General features: G+C 29.1%; 2 protein-coding genes across 3 annotated transcripts; both read left to right on the top strand.

Annotated features, from left to right (window-relative positions):
* Window positions 1-656: 656 nt before the first annotated feature.
* Window positions 657-3,645, top strand: LOC146957900 (GDSL esterase/lipase At5g03610-like). 2 transcript variants are annotated; one of them, XM_085739579.1, is made up of 5 exons: window positions 657-753; window positions 858-1,052; window positions 1,180-1,445; window positions 1,970-2,279; window positions 3,171-3,645. In XM_085739579.1, exons 1-5 carry the CDS (start codon window positions 681-683, stop codon window positions 3,383-3,385), a joined length of 1,059 nt encoding a protein of 352 aa, XP_085595705.1. In that variant the 5' UTR covers window positions 657-680; the 3' UTR covers window positions 3,386-3,645. The 2 variants fall into 2 exon arrangements, with proteins under 2 accessions (XP_085595705.1, XP_085595704.1); XM_085739578.1 differs by having other exon boundaries at window positions 3,159-3,645.
* A 7,302-nt stretch (window positions 3,646-10,947) lies between these two features.
* ATX1 (homolog of anti-oxidant 1) lies at window positions 10,948-13,234 on the top strand. The gene is made up of 3 exons (XM_085739572.1): window positions 10,948-11,014; window positions 11,322-11,397; window positions 12,862-13,234. The coding sequence occupies exons 1-3, from the start codon at window positions 11,003-11,005 to the stop codon at window positions 13,011-13,013; spliced, it is 240 nt and encodes a 79-aa protein (XP_085595698.1). The 5' UTR covers window positions 10,948-11,002; the 3' UTR covers window positions 13,014-13,234.
* Window positions 13,235-13,435: the final 201 nt, after the last annotated feature.

Raw genomic sequence — 13,435 nt, 5'->3', positions numbered from 1 at the left:
CGTTCTTGATGGCTTAATAGATAAACAAGCATCAGAGATAAATTATTTTCTTCATGTGGGATACAAGGATAAATTAGTTTTTTCATGGTCACTAATTTTCGTTTCTAGTCGAAATCAAAATAGAAGTCATTGTCAATAGCATAACTAGAAAGTTATTCTATTGGTAAATTCTCTTTTCGGTTGAGCTTCCACCAAAAAAGTCGGCTGATAATGGCTACAAGGTGAGTTTCTGCAATGCGTTTTCAATCAAATTAGTGATCGACCTCACTTTGGTTGTGTTCTACATAGTGTTTTCAATCAATTAAGAGTAGAACCTTGCCTTAGCCGACTCCTTGAATACCAATGTGACAATCTATACAATGCCGAGAAACAATGTAACAAAAATAGTTCAATATATAAATGTCACCGTGTTCAATGTGTTACAAGTCAAATATTTAAATGACCGATTTACAATAGTTCTCGACATCAATTTAATTGCAAAAATGTCACTGTATCATCTTTTTTATCTTGTAATTCCCATTTTGCACTAGTGATGGGCGATGGTCACACCAATTCAATATATAGTTGGCCTAATCAGATTGGTAATCTACCATATGCCAACCTTGGTAGAGTATTTATACACTTTTGCCATTCATCCTGACATCAGTACATCACATATTCAATCTGCCACCGATCATAATATGATGAAACAAACTCTATTAGTGAAAGTAATCACTCTTCTCCCTTGGTTTATTCTTTTCTTCATTATAACAGGTACGCATTCTTTGCTAGAATCTCATCAAATTAAATACCTGGTTTTCAATTTTTTTCATTTTATAGGTTGGTAATTGTAGAACTGATTAATGCAAATGTTGCAGGAGTGGAAGGGGTAAAAAAGTCACATGGAGCATACAACAATACAAACTCTTTAAAACTGTTTGTTTTTGGGGACTCCTATGTTGACACAGGGAATTTCTTGAACTCAGGATCATATAATCCTCCTTACGGAATCAGTTTTCCTGGTAAACCAGCCGGAAGGTTCTGCGACGGTCTTGTCCTCACCGATTACATTGGTAGTATTTATTTATGTACAAAGAAAATTAGCTCGTTCGAAAGGCTATATTATATTCTCGAACTCGCAACATATCATATAAATTTTAATCATTGCTTATAATTTTGATTTTGATATTATGTATGCAGCTTCCTTTTTGAAAATAAAATCCCCAACACCATATGCATTGAGAAATTCCACAGAACTACAATATGGTATGAACTTTGCACATGGAGGGACTGGTATTTTCAATACTTTGGTTGATGGACCAAACATGAGTGTACAAATAGACTCATTTGAGAAGTTAATACAACAAAATGTCTATACCAAACATGACCTTGAATCTTCAATTGCACTTGTGAACGCTGGCGGTAATGACTATGCTACATTTGTACTCAAGAATGGGAGCTTGCAGGTGAGTGGTTGAACTAATTAATTATGTTTGCACATATTAGCTCCATTTGAAAAATAAAAAAGATTTTGAGACAAAATGATTTAAGAAAAGATGAGAATAAATTTTAAATATGAGATAAAATTAAGGAAGGATAAGAGTCTTCATAAATTTCAATTACTTTTTAAACAAGATAATTAATTGTAGATTAAATATATTTTGATATTTCTGTAATATAATTATTTGTTTGATTTCATTTCTGATTATTTTTTACTTTATTTTATATGACATATTTATAATTGGTTATCGTTCTTTTGTTTTTAGCTCGTGTAAAACAGTTTACATTTTAATTAGTTCTTTATGGTATATTAATTTGGTTCCACCTCTATCATAAAACTACAAACTAGTTTTATATAAATCAACTATGCATTCAAGTGGTTAATGAACTTATTCGTTCCGAAAAATTTGAGTTTGATTTCTAGGTAATACAATTTTTTATCGACTTTACTTGTCGATCAATTATCGCCTTTTGTTTTTCTTTGTGGCAGGATATATCTGTCTTCACAAAATCCCTTGTAGAGCAAATGTACTTGAATCTTAAACGTATTCACGAGCTGGGAATAAACAAAATAGCAATTGGTTTATTAGAGCCTATTGGATGTGTGCCTATGATAACTATGAGATCTTCTTATGAAAAGTGTGATGAGTCTTCCAACTTGGTTTCCCAAAACCATAGTCAAATGTTGCTCCAAACTGTGCAACAACTAAACAAGCAAATGGGAAAATCAGTTTTCATGACACTGGATCTCTACAGCTCTTTCCTCTCCGTAATTGCAAAGATGCAGAAAAGGCGAGCTGGTAAATAATAGTTTATTAATTATTCCATAGTTAATGAAATATTATTAGTTAAAATTGATCAAATTATGCATATTAAGAAATGTAAATGATCTTTTCCTAAAAAAAATGTAAATTATCAAATTTAATCTATAAAATTCCAATAAAAATCAAGTCTATTATCTAATAAAAAAAATTGACCAAAAGTCTACTATCTAAATTGTTTTGCTTATAATTTTGTGCATTAAAACTTTAAAAAGATAAATTAAATGAGAGGTATGTTAGAGATTCTATCATCAAATAGGAAAAGGGAAATAGGAAGTTCGTAATAAACAATGACACTAGTGACCATTTTATAACTGTCTCATATTATTTTTTTATCAATTTTCATGCTATTTTTTTGATCAATCTCATATAAGATTGGAATAAATGAAATAATTCATAATAGTTTGTTGATAACTTGTATTGCAATTTATCTCTATTCGTTAGTTAGTTTGTTGAGATTTCTTAGAAAAATTGTTTTAGTTATGCATTGTGTATATAAGAGGTACATTGTAATGCAAAATTAGTAGTAATTCAAGTTGAATAGACACAGACATTCTTCAATAATCGCTTTTCCACTTGTTTCATAATTCACTTTATTTTCATCATAATTTAGATGAATTTATCCCAACATTGAAGTTTATATTTCTTAAGAGATTGTTAAGTCAAAATATAACATTGAAGTTTATTATATTTTAAATAAAATATTAAACATGTCTTTTTCTATAAACATATGTAGAAAACAACAATAAAGCTTGACAACAAAAAACGACAATAAAGGAAGTTAAAACTTATAATTATTAAATTGTTAAAGGAAGAAAAAATCCTTGATGCTGACTTCCTTTTTTATCCTTTGTTTAGAAAACTCAACAGTGATGAATCCATTGCAACCGTGTTGTAAGGGAGAGGATTTGAAGTATTTTTGTGGAAGTGTTGATGATAAAGGAGCAAGGAAATATAGTATATGTGAGAAGCCAGAGTTTTCACTCTTTTGGGACACAGTTCACCCTTCTCAAAATGGTTGGTATGAAGTTTATATGATGCTGCAGTCTTCTCTCGGTCAACTAATTCAAGAGAAAAACTTTTGATCATTATAGATAATTAAAACTTACATTATAATATGGTTGAGTTATTGAGTGGAATATTTCATGGAAAATCATTTTTTTTCTTGAACAACTACTCGTTAATTAGCTAATATTATATATGGATTGGTGATTTAGTTGACTATGAATTGGTGGAGTGGAGGGACTACGTTGTCAAGTATATCTTCGTGGTGGTATGTTGTACTGGATTACAAAGTGGTCTTGAACAAGTGTTTTCTACTTCTCTGCTTTTACTTTCTTATGAATTTGGGCTGTTGAGTAAGAAATACAAAATGAATTTAGTTGTTGAATTACGTTTTATTTTTTCTTAGGGGAGAATTACGTTTTATTTGGACGAGTCTTTTATTTTGTTTATATTTTGTTTTCACAAATGAAATAAAAAATTTGTCTATAATTAAAAATTCAAAGCTAGGTTATAAAAACAACTCATCCAACCAATTTTGGTGTCAAAAAACCCCAACCAACAAAGAGTTTTTGAGTTTTCGGTTGGAATTGCCAAAAAACAAAAGGAGCACAAATTTACAAAACAAAGAGTATTTTTCTTTGACCAAAAATCAAAGGTTGTTTGTTTACATTCTTTCTTATTGAACAATTGTCCTTAGAGTCGACTATTGATAGCTCATGATGTAATCATCGTCACATATCTTGATTGCATCTTCAGACTCACTTGACATGCCTCTGGGGCGTTTCATAGCAGGGTTCGTGGATGAAGAACTAACTTTAACCATTATTTTATGGATGAAGAAGAATTAAAATCAAACACACGATTATCAATTTTTTCTAAGGTCTACATACTACCGTTAAAATTGGGTTATTGACTTACCGTCAACTAAATGAATGTAACAATACAAGGCCATTTTTTGAGTTGTGTTATTTGAACAATCATTTGTACAATAATCTTAAGGACAACCGTAAATTTACAAAGAAAAAGATACATTGACATAAAAACAAAAAACAATAAAAAAAATAATGTTAATATTAAAGAGAGTTGTCACAAAAAATAGTTATACAAATATCATTTTTTTATAAAAAAAAAATGTATGCATAAACCAAATGTTTATAAGATTAATGACTAATTGAGTAGTTCATCAACATACACCTAATTTATATGTCATCACTTTTGCCCTTACCCCTGGTGTTAAAACGACATTTTTTTTTATATAGAAATTAGTTTATTTGAATTGAGTTCTCAGGTTCAACATGATCGGATCGTACATCAAGATTCAAATATCATTGATAAAAGTATTTATAAATTATTCATCAATAGGATCCTAGTATCGACTACAAAAGTTGAATACATACACTTGTAATATATGAATAAACTTATTGATTAGATCAGCATCGAATAACTTTTTTCTTTCTTTTTAGAAATGACTATTTTTGTTATAAAAATCTAGTGTTAAAATGATAGGGAACAAATATTATCTAACAAATAAAATGAGAGGGACAAATACAATTTAAAATTGTAAAAAAACACTTTAGATGTATTTGGTCGATTAAGTAGGGGAGATTCAACCCATAAATCAAAGGTTTGTTTAAATTGTTTAAGGAAACAGTATTTTTAGTCTATGTAAATATATAAAAAAAAATTTCTTTTCATCTCTAAAATACTTCCTCCGTCCCATATTACTTGACAGAGTTGACTCTAACACATATATCAATGTATATTTTTTATCTTTAATATCTTTAATTCTATATTAAAAAAATTATGAAAATTTAATATTTTAAAAATATGGGTCTTGCAAACCAAATGTCTAATGTTGTGAAATTGTTCGCAGATTCATCCTTTACGTTTTTAGCGGTATTGAATGATGTATTTTATCGATTTGAATGAATAAATGTGGTTTTGTTTTTGTCAAACAAAAAAAAATATTGTACATTTCAAATAAGTGATATGTTATGGGAGGGAGGAAGTATATATTTTTACTACTCATCTCTCTTAATATAAGAAGAGAAGATGTTGTGGAAAACCTCTTATTGCCCCTGGCTGGTTTATTGAAAAAATCACAAAAGCAAGGGTAATTGCTGTCAAAACATTACTTTATTGTGGAAAACCTCTTATTGCCCCTGGCTGGTTTATTGAAAAAATCACAAAAGCAAGGGTAATTGCTGTCAAAACATTACTTTATTGTGGAAAACCTCTTATTGCCCCTGGCTGGTTTATTGAAAAAATCACAAAAGCAAGGGTAATTGCTGTCAAAACATTACTTTATTCAACCACATCACCACAATTAACTAACATGATGTCATCTAAGTACCAAGTTATGTTGTTTGGTTTCATTGCTCTTCAAATTTCTTTTCCTGGTTTCAAGCTGACTAAAACAACTTTGAAGATAGTTTGCTTTTACTTGAAAAAGCAAACTGAGTCATGTCTCAAATCAATAAATATATTTTGTGTACTCTACACATTTACCAACCAAATTTGGGGGCAAGTTTTCAAATTCAAATTTCAAATTCAATTAAATTTAGTTTGAATATATATACAAATGAATCCTCATATACTATCTCTCTCACCATTCTCTTATTTTCATCTTCTCTCATTCAACACATTTCAAAAAATGTTCTACACATGAGTAGAAAAGTGGTAACAGAAAAAGAAGAAATCATGAAGATTTTTTCTATTCTATCATCTTCAAGCTTCAAATACAAAATGAGCAACATCTGCAATAAACACCGAAAACAGAAGAAAAATAGGTAAGCAACATATTTGTTGCAATATTTTGCATTGCATTTTTCTCTTATAAAGTGTTAACTCAAGTAAAATGCCTCATGACCATTTTTTGACTAATAATAAAATGTTTCAAATCCCTCTCTTACATTGCTCCTTAAAATACAGCACCTATTAACATGTGAAGGACAGATGCAGAGAAAGAAATGAAATAAAGAACAAACTGAAAGAGGCAAACAACTTAGTCTGTTCAACTTTATCATCATCAACCAAAAAGAAAATCTACACTAAGTATACCAAATATTGCAAATAACTAACTTTCCTTCACTATTATATCATTCTCCCTTTTTCTTCTTTCACTGGTTTTATGTATACTTTTTTGTTCTTCTCAGTTTTTTCTAACAACCATTTTTCATCATCTCTATTTTGCAGAAAAAGAGTGAACACATGAAAGATAAATGAAACTTCTTTTATCTTCATAAAGGTATGAAGATGATAATGAACTCATTCTTTGGTTGTGCATTGTCTTAAATTTTTTTCCTCTACATATCAAATCTCTAACAAACTATAACATGTTAAATGAAGCTTCTTTTTTTGTAAGATTCTACATGAATGCATAAGAAACAATATACATATATGTTATGTTCTATCGTATATTCTACAACTAGCTAATCAATATCAACATTGTTTTTGTTTTCTTCATCATTATTACAATGAACATGATATAAATGAAATGAGGAATAAAAAGAAAAAGTACATCTTATTAGACTGAACTCACCACTAGAAAACAAAAACGAAAAAGGCCAGTCTTATTAGAAAAAAAGTACATCTAAGAAGAAATAACATGGATAAACTCACCACTAGACTGAACTCCACTCTTAGATTAGATTTACTTTATTTTTTATAAACTCAGATGATTTTAATTTATATAGATTCATCAATTTTGGATTTCTTTTTAAAAAAATACTATAATATATGTATAGCTATGATCCCAATTTGTATACAAGTACCATTGATGCTGGAAAAAAAGGATGTACAAATAAAACAGAGAAAACACCAAATCATATTTAAAAATAGAAGTTGACAATTTTTTTTGTTTCATAAAGATAATTAATGTGTACAAAAAAGACCAGATCATTAAACAAGCAAATTTAAAATGTTACTCTTGACAAAAAAAAAAAAGTTACATAGAATTTTTTTTGGAACAAAATAAAAATTATGAATATTATTATTAGTATTATTATTATTATTATACCAATTTTTCAGATCTACAAAAAGGCATATCTAAAATGATAAAACAGATAGAAAAGTCATATCTAAAATTAATTTTCTGTTGTTTCTTTTTATCTATATAATAAAGAAATAATAACTAAATTGAAAAATCAGTTTTGAAAGGAAAGGTGAGAAAGATGGCATCCTGATTAGTTTTTTTTTTAATTTAATAAAAAGATTAACATAAAAAGAAAATAACAGACACTCCATATCGTGGTAAAAGAAAATAAAAAGTTCTGATTTACCAAAAACAACATTCTTTGTTTTTATTTCTATTTCTAACAACAAAAAAGAATAATATTAGTGTCAGATCTAAAAAATCAGAAACACATTTGTTGATCTACAACAAAATTTCTTACATCTCTTGAAAATAAGCATGCTGAACATCTAATTTCATCTTTTGATTGTTGCTGTTGCATGTATGACGGCGAGATAGAGGGAATTTCGGTTGTGGAGATGAATCACGGTGGCCGTACGATGAGAGAGAAGCTGAACTCAAAATTGTTACTTCCCTTGATCTAAATATAAATAAGTGGGTTTTGTAGAGGATGATGAGAGGATAAAGATGACGGTTTTATTTTATGTGTATGGTGGTCAGAGTTTGTTGCAAATGAAGAGAGAAGAGGGTTTTGTGGTGGTTTGTGAGGGAGAGGAGAAGAACGGCGGAACAGGCAGAGAGAGAAATAAAGAAAGAGTTCGGTGACTTTTGGCAAATAGAGAATATATTATTTAGGGTTTTGTTATTAAAAGTTATGTATTGGTTTTTTTATATTTTAGAAATATACTGGATCAATTTTTTACATGCCTTGGGCCTAACCATGACAATATCCTTTTTTTTTTTTAAATATATATTTTTAACAAGTTATCCTCTTATTTTTTTTTCATCTATAATTTTGTTTTGGTTTTGAAGAATCATATTTATTCATTATTATGTAACAAATGAATATTACTTTTTGTGAATTTTTTATTAAATGAATCTTTTTTAGAATATTGTTATTTGTCGCACAGTATATTATCGCGAAGCATTCATGAACTATCCGTGTCGATTGATATTTTTTATTTGTTGTGATGAGTTCGCAAGGAAAAAAATCGCTATAACAGACATTTTCCTTTTTTTAACCATAATATAAGTGAAAAGTTAACTTGAAAATTTTTAAAATTATAATTATACACTGAACATGTTATCATTTAGTACAAATTAAAAATAATTATAACATAAGAGACAAGTTGTAGCTGATATAAATTTTCAGATAATTATTAACCATGTAACATGTCATCACTGATATATAATATAAAATATTTGTTATACACGAAACAAGTTGTTACTGTTAACTTTAAAAATTATTATTATACACGGGAGAAATCTTCACTGATACAAATCTACTAACATCTACTTCTACTAACAATATCTAAAAATCAAAGTCCTGCAAAATAAATAAATTAGTGTATAGTTATCGGTGGAAATTAGTTACACATGACCATTATCCGTAATTAGTTTTGCTATAATATATATAAACGCGTCGTGATGAGTTCGTGAGGAAAAAAATGTTATAACATGCATTCTACATTTTTTAAATCATAATATAAGTGGAAAACAAACTTAAAATTTTAAAAAACCAGGATTATACGCGATACATGTTATCATTGAGTACAAATTAAAAATAATTATAACACCGGAGACAAGTTATAGCTGATATAAATTTCCAAATAATTATTAACCATGTGACATGTCATCACTGATATATATTATAAAATATTTATTATACATGAAACAAGTTGTTACTGTTAACTTTAAAAATTATTATTATACACTGGTGAAATCTTCACTGATACAAATTTACTAACATCTACTTCTACTAACAATATCTAAAAATCTAAGTACATCAAAATAAATAAATTAGTGTATAGTTATCGGTGGAAATTAGTTACACATGATCGTTATCCGCAATTAATTTTTTAAAAAATAAATTAATCAGTTTTGCTATAATATATATATATAAAAACGAGTCGTGAGGAAAAAAATGTTATAACATGCATTCACCATTTTTTTAAATCATAATATAAGTGGAAAACTAACTTAAAAATTTAAAAAACCAGTATTAGACGTGATACATGTTATCATTAAGTAGAAATTAAAAATAGTTATAACATAAGAGACATGTTGTCACAGATATAAATTTCAAAATAAATTTATTTTTTGAGGGAAAATTTTAAAATAATTATTAACCAAAACCAGTATTATACGCGATACATGTTATCATTAAGTGTAGATTAAAATAATTATAACATAAGAGACGAGTTGTCACAGATATTAACCATGTGACATGTCATCACTGATATATAATTATAAAATATTTGGTATACACGAAACAAGTTGTTACTGTTAACTTTAAAAATTATTATTATACACTGGCGAAATCTTCACTGATACAAATCCACCAGCATCTACTTTTACTAACAATATCTAAAAATCTAAGTCCATCAAAATAAATAAATTAGTGTATAGTTATCGGTGGAAATTAGTTACACACAACAATTATCCGTAATTAGTATTTTATACACATGACACGTCATCAGCGATATGGATTATAAAATAATAATTATACACATGACAAGTTGTCATTGTTAAAATTTAAAAGTTATTTCTTCAAAAAAAAAAAAATTTAAAAGTTATTATTACACATTGGCTAAATCGTCGTTGATACATATTTTAAAATAGTTGTTATAAAGGAGACAATTTGTCACTGCTCATAATTTAAAAATTATTATTATACACATGACATGTTGTCATTGATAAAAAAATTAAAATAATTATTATACACGAGACAAGTCATCAATGATATAAATTTTAAAGTAATTGTTATACATGAGCCAAGTCGTTGGTGATCCAAGTTTTAAAATAAACATTTTACATATGACAAATTGTCACTACTAAAAATGTAAAATTATTGTTATACACGGGACAAATCGTCATTGATTATACACTGGACAAGTTGTTGCTAATGATATTTTGAATTAATTATTACGCATAAGACAAGTTTGAATTTTAAAAGAAATGCACAAGACGAGTTGTCGTTTCTGAAAAGTTACAAAAATATTATTATACAAAAGACAAGACTTCATTACTAATTTTTTTTCCGAGTTAATATTTTAATTTAGCAAACCTACTCCAAAATTATATATTTTTTGAGGAAAAAACTCCAAGATATGTTATTATATTTTTTATTTGGAGAAAAAAAATATATAAGTGGATATTATTGTTGAATCAAAAATATAATACACAAATATTTGGCCATCACATCCAAATTAATACATAAACTAATAATTAAATTGCATCAAAACTCTTATAAACATTTCATAATTTTTAACAAATAACAAACGTTTACTGTACCCGTGCGTCAGCACGGGTTTGTTACTAGTGTAAATTTGTAAAAAAAGAAGGAAAGACGTAATCGCATACGAGGAAGTAATTTTGACGCTACGTGTGCTGTGTTGAACAAACAAAACGCCACCCACGCCACCCAGTAACATCCATCGTTGTCTCTTCCTATAAAAACCAAACTCAATCTATCTATCTATCTATCATCAAATCCGCACGCATCTATTGTATTGTTTTCCTTCTCCTTTGACTTTTCTCATCTTCCCCAATTAAGTCTTTAATCATGTCTTCTCAGGTAAACCCTTCTTTACATTCTTCTCTTCTTTTCTTATCTGCCTCCAATTTTACTATTTTACACCCCCCCCCCCCCCCCCCTCCCCCCGATTAATTGTTCTTGTTGTTCCATCCATCAATTTCTTTGTTTAGCCATCTGGAATTATCGGTGTTGTTTATCAGATTTAATCATTCTTACGAAATCTGAATCCACGAGTTTTGTTTCTTTTGCTTATGTTCACATCTGTATTATTAGGATTATTTAAGAATTACAATGGTTACATATTGTTTTCGATCCGTTTGATGAAATTTTTGCATTGTGATTACAGACTGTTACCCTCAAAGTTGGTATGTCTTGTGAAGGATGTGTTGGAGCTGTGAAAAGAGTTCTCGGAAAATTGGATGGTATATTTAATCCATTACTTTATACTCTCCATTCTATTGTATTGTATTGTATTGTATTGTATTGTATTGTATTGTATTGTATTGTATTGTATTCACCGTCATTTTAATTATCTTGCTACTGAAAACTTTTCTCTGTTACATAATATGTGTTGTTAGATTGACATAATTACTCATAGTTTTTGGTTATGTTCTCCCTTAAGACGGGTTATTTTGTCTTCGATTTCGTATTTTGAATAATACTAAAAAAAATCAATTGATAGCAGTATCCTCTGCAGTTTGTTAACGACTTTGATCGTAACCCTATAGCCATTGGCAGACTTCTTTAGGTTATCACTTATCGAAATTTATTCTACTTTTTGTAGGTGATTAGTTTAGGTGATCTGTTTGTTAACGACTTGAATGTAATTCTGAATTTGGTGTGGTTTCCGTTTCTGCATATAGCCATTGGCAGACTTCTTTAGGTGATCAATTATCCAAGTTTATTCTACTTTTTCTTTTTCAATTCATAAGTTGCAGGGTTGATGTATGCACCCCATTTTTCTCCATCGTGTATCCATGTGTTTATTTCTTTTCTGTATTGGATGTTATGATTTAGTTATGCTTGGCTTTCAAGTGATTTTCATGAACTTCCTTTTATAGTATCTGCATTTGTGTACGTCTTATGCTTCGCAAGTCTTAACTTTGTATTGAAGTGTCTACATATCTAATAATTCTTTCGGTCATTTTGAAACTTGTTTGACTATCTCACGAAGCAGAGAGAAGGACAACTGAACATGTTAATTCACACCTTCTCTAGCATAGCATCTTACCTTTACTAGTTAGTATAGTGCTTATATCCTTCCTTTTAAGTTTCCAATCATGAATATATTAATCTGCTACAATTGGATGTAAGCAATTTTCTTCTTTTGTCCTTTGTTAGAGTGACAAATTATAGCATCTACCGTGTTTTTTCCAGTCAACAGCAAAGCTCCACTTCCCTTGTCTTCACTAAATATGTTGGTTCTGTTGTTGGCTTGGTTCTTTTTATTTCTTCAATTACACCATATACTTATACTGATAGGAACCCAAATTTAGATAGAAAAGGAAATTTTATTATTAATAGAAAATAGTGGTATTACGGAAGGGAAATCCCCCTATAACTCCTGAGCATGGGCTCCTCAGAGAAGAAAATTGTAACCAATTCTCTACTTGACCCATTTGTTCGCTTAAGGCCCAAACTCGGTACCTAACATATAATTTTTGTTTAACCAGATGAAAAAATTGCTGCAATTAATTATGTATGTAAGGAAATAATGTAAAGATCAAGGCCAAATTGTTTTAGTTCCTTGATGCAAGAATATGATAGAAGTAAACTTGCAGAGACCTGAATCTTGATATATTGATTAAAGTAAACTCAATAACAATAATATCAACCAAGGATTCCCTTTCAAATTGCAGAATTATAACTAGTTGTTTTATTTACAGGCGTGGAATCTTATGACATTGATTTGAAGGAACAGAAAGTGGTAGTGAAAGGAAATGTTGAGCCCGACACAGTTCTGAAGACAGTTTCCAAAACTGGGAAGCCAACCGCCTTCTGGGAGACTGAAGCTCCATCTGAGACTAAAGCACAGTAACTGTTGCCAAAACATTTGCCTCAATTTCTGTGAGATAAGTAGTTCTCTGTAAATCAAATACTATTTGATGGATTTGTAACAGCTATGGAACAAGTCTTCTGATGTAATCTTGGTGTGCTACAATAAGACCGGCAGAAATGTTGCTACTTTTCAAAGCTATGCTACTGTATTAATGTGCTTCTATTGAAAATTTGACTTCCTTTATTCGGTTGTCCTTGTTACTTCTAATGTTCTTCATATCCAACTTTATGGTTACCGTCATCTATGAAGCATGAACACATGCTAAAACTTGAAATCTCACAAGATAAGATGTCATAGATAAGAAATGAACAATATAAAAGAATAGAAGTGAATATACAAAAAGATCAAGAGAGATATTGGGGCGTATGTAATATAAATATGTTTTGTAGTATTCAATTAGG

Source organism: Medicago sativa, chromosome 1 (assembly GCF_051527215.1).
Source record: "Medicago sativa cultivar Bolivia chromosome 1, Bolivia_mono, whole genome shotgun sequence".
Classification (NCBI taxonomy): Eukaryota; Viridiplantae; Streptophyta; class Magnoliopsida; order Fabales; family Fabaceae; genus Medicago; species Medicago sativa.
The sequence above is the reverse complement of the archived record's forward strand: the minus strand, read 5'-3'. Positions and strand labels throughout refer to the sequence as shown.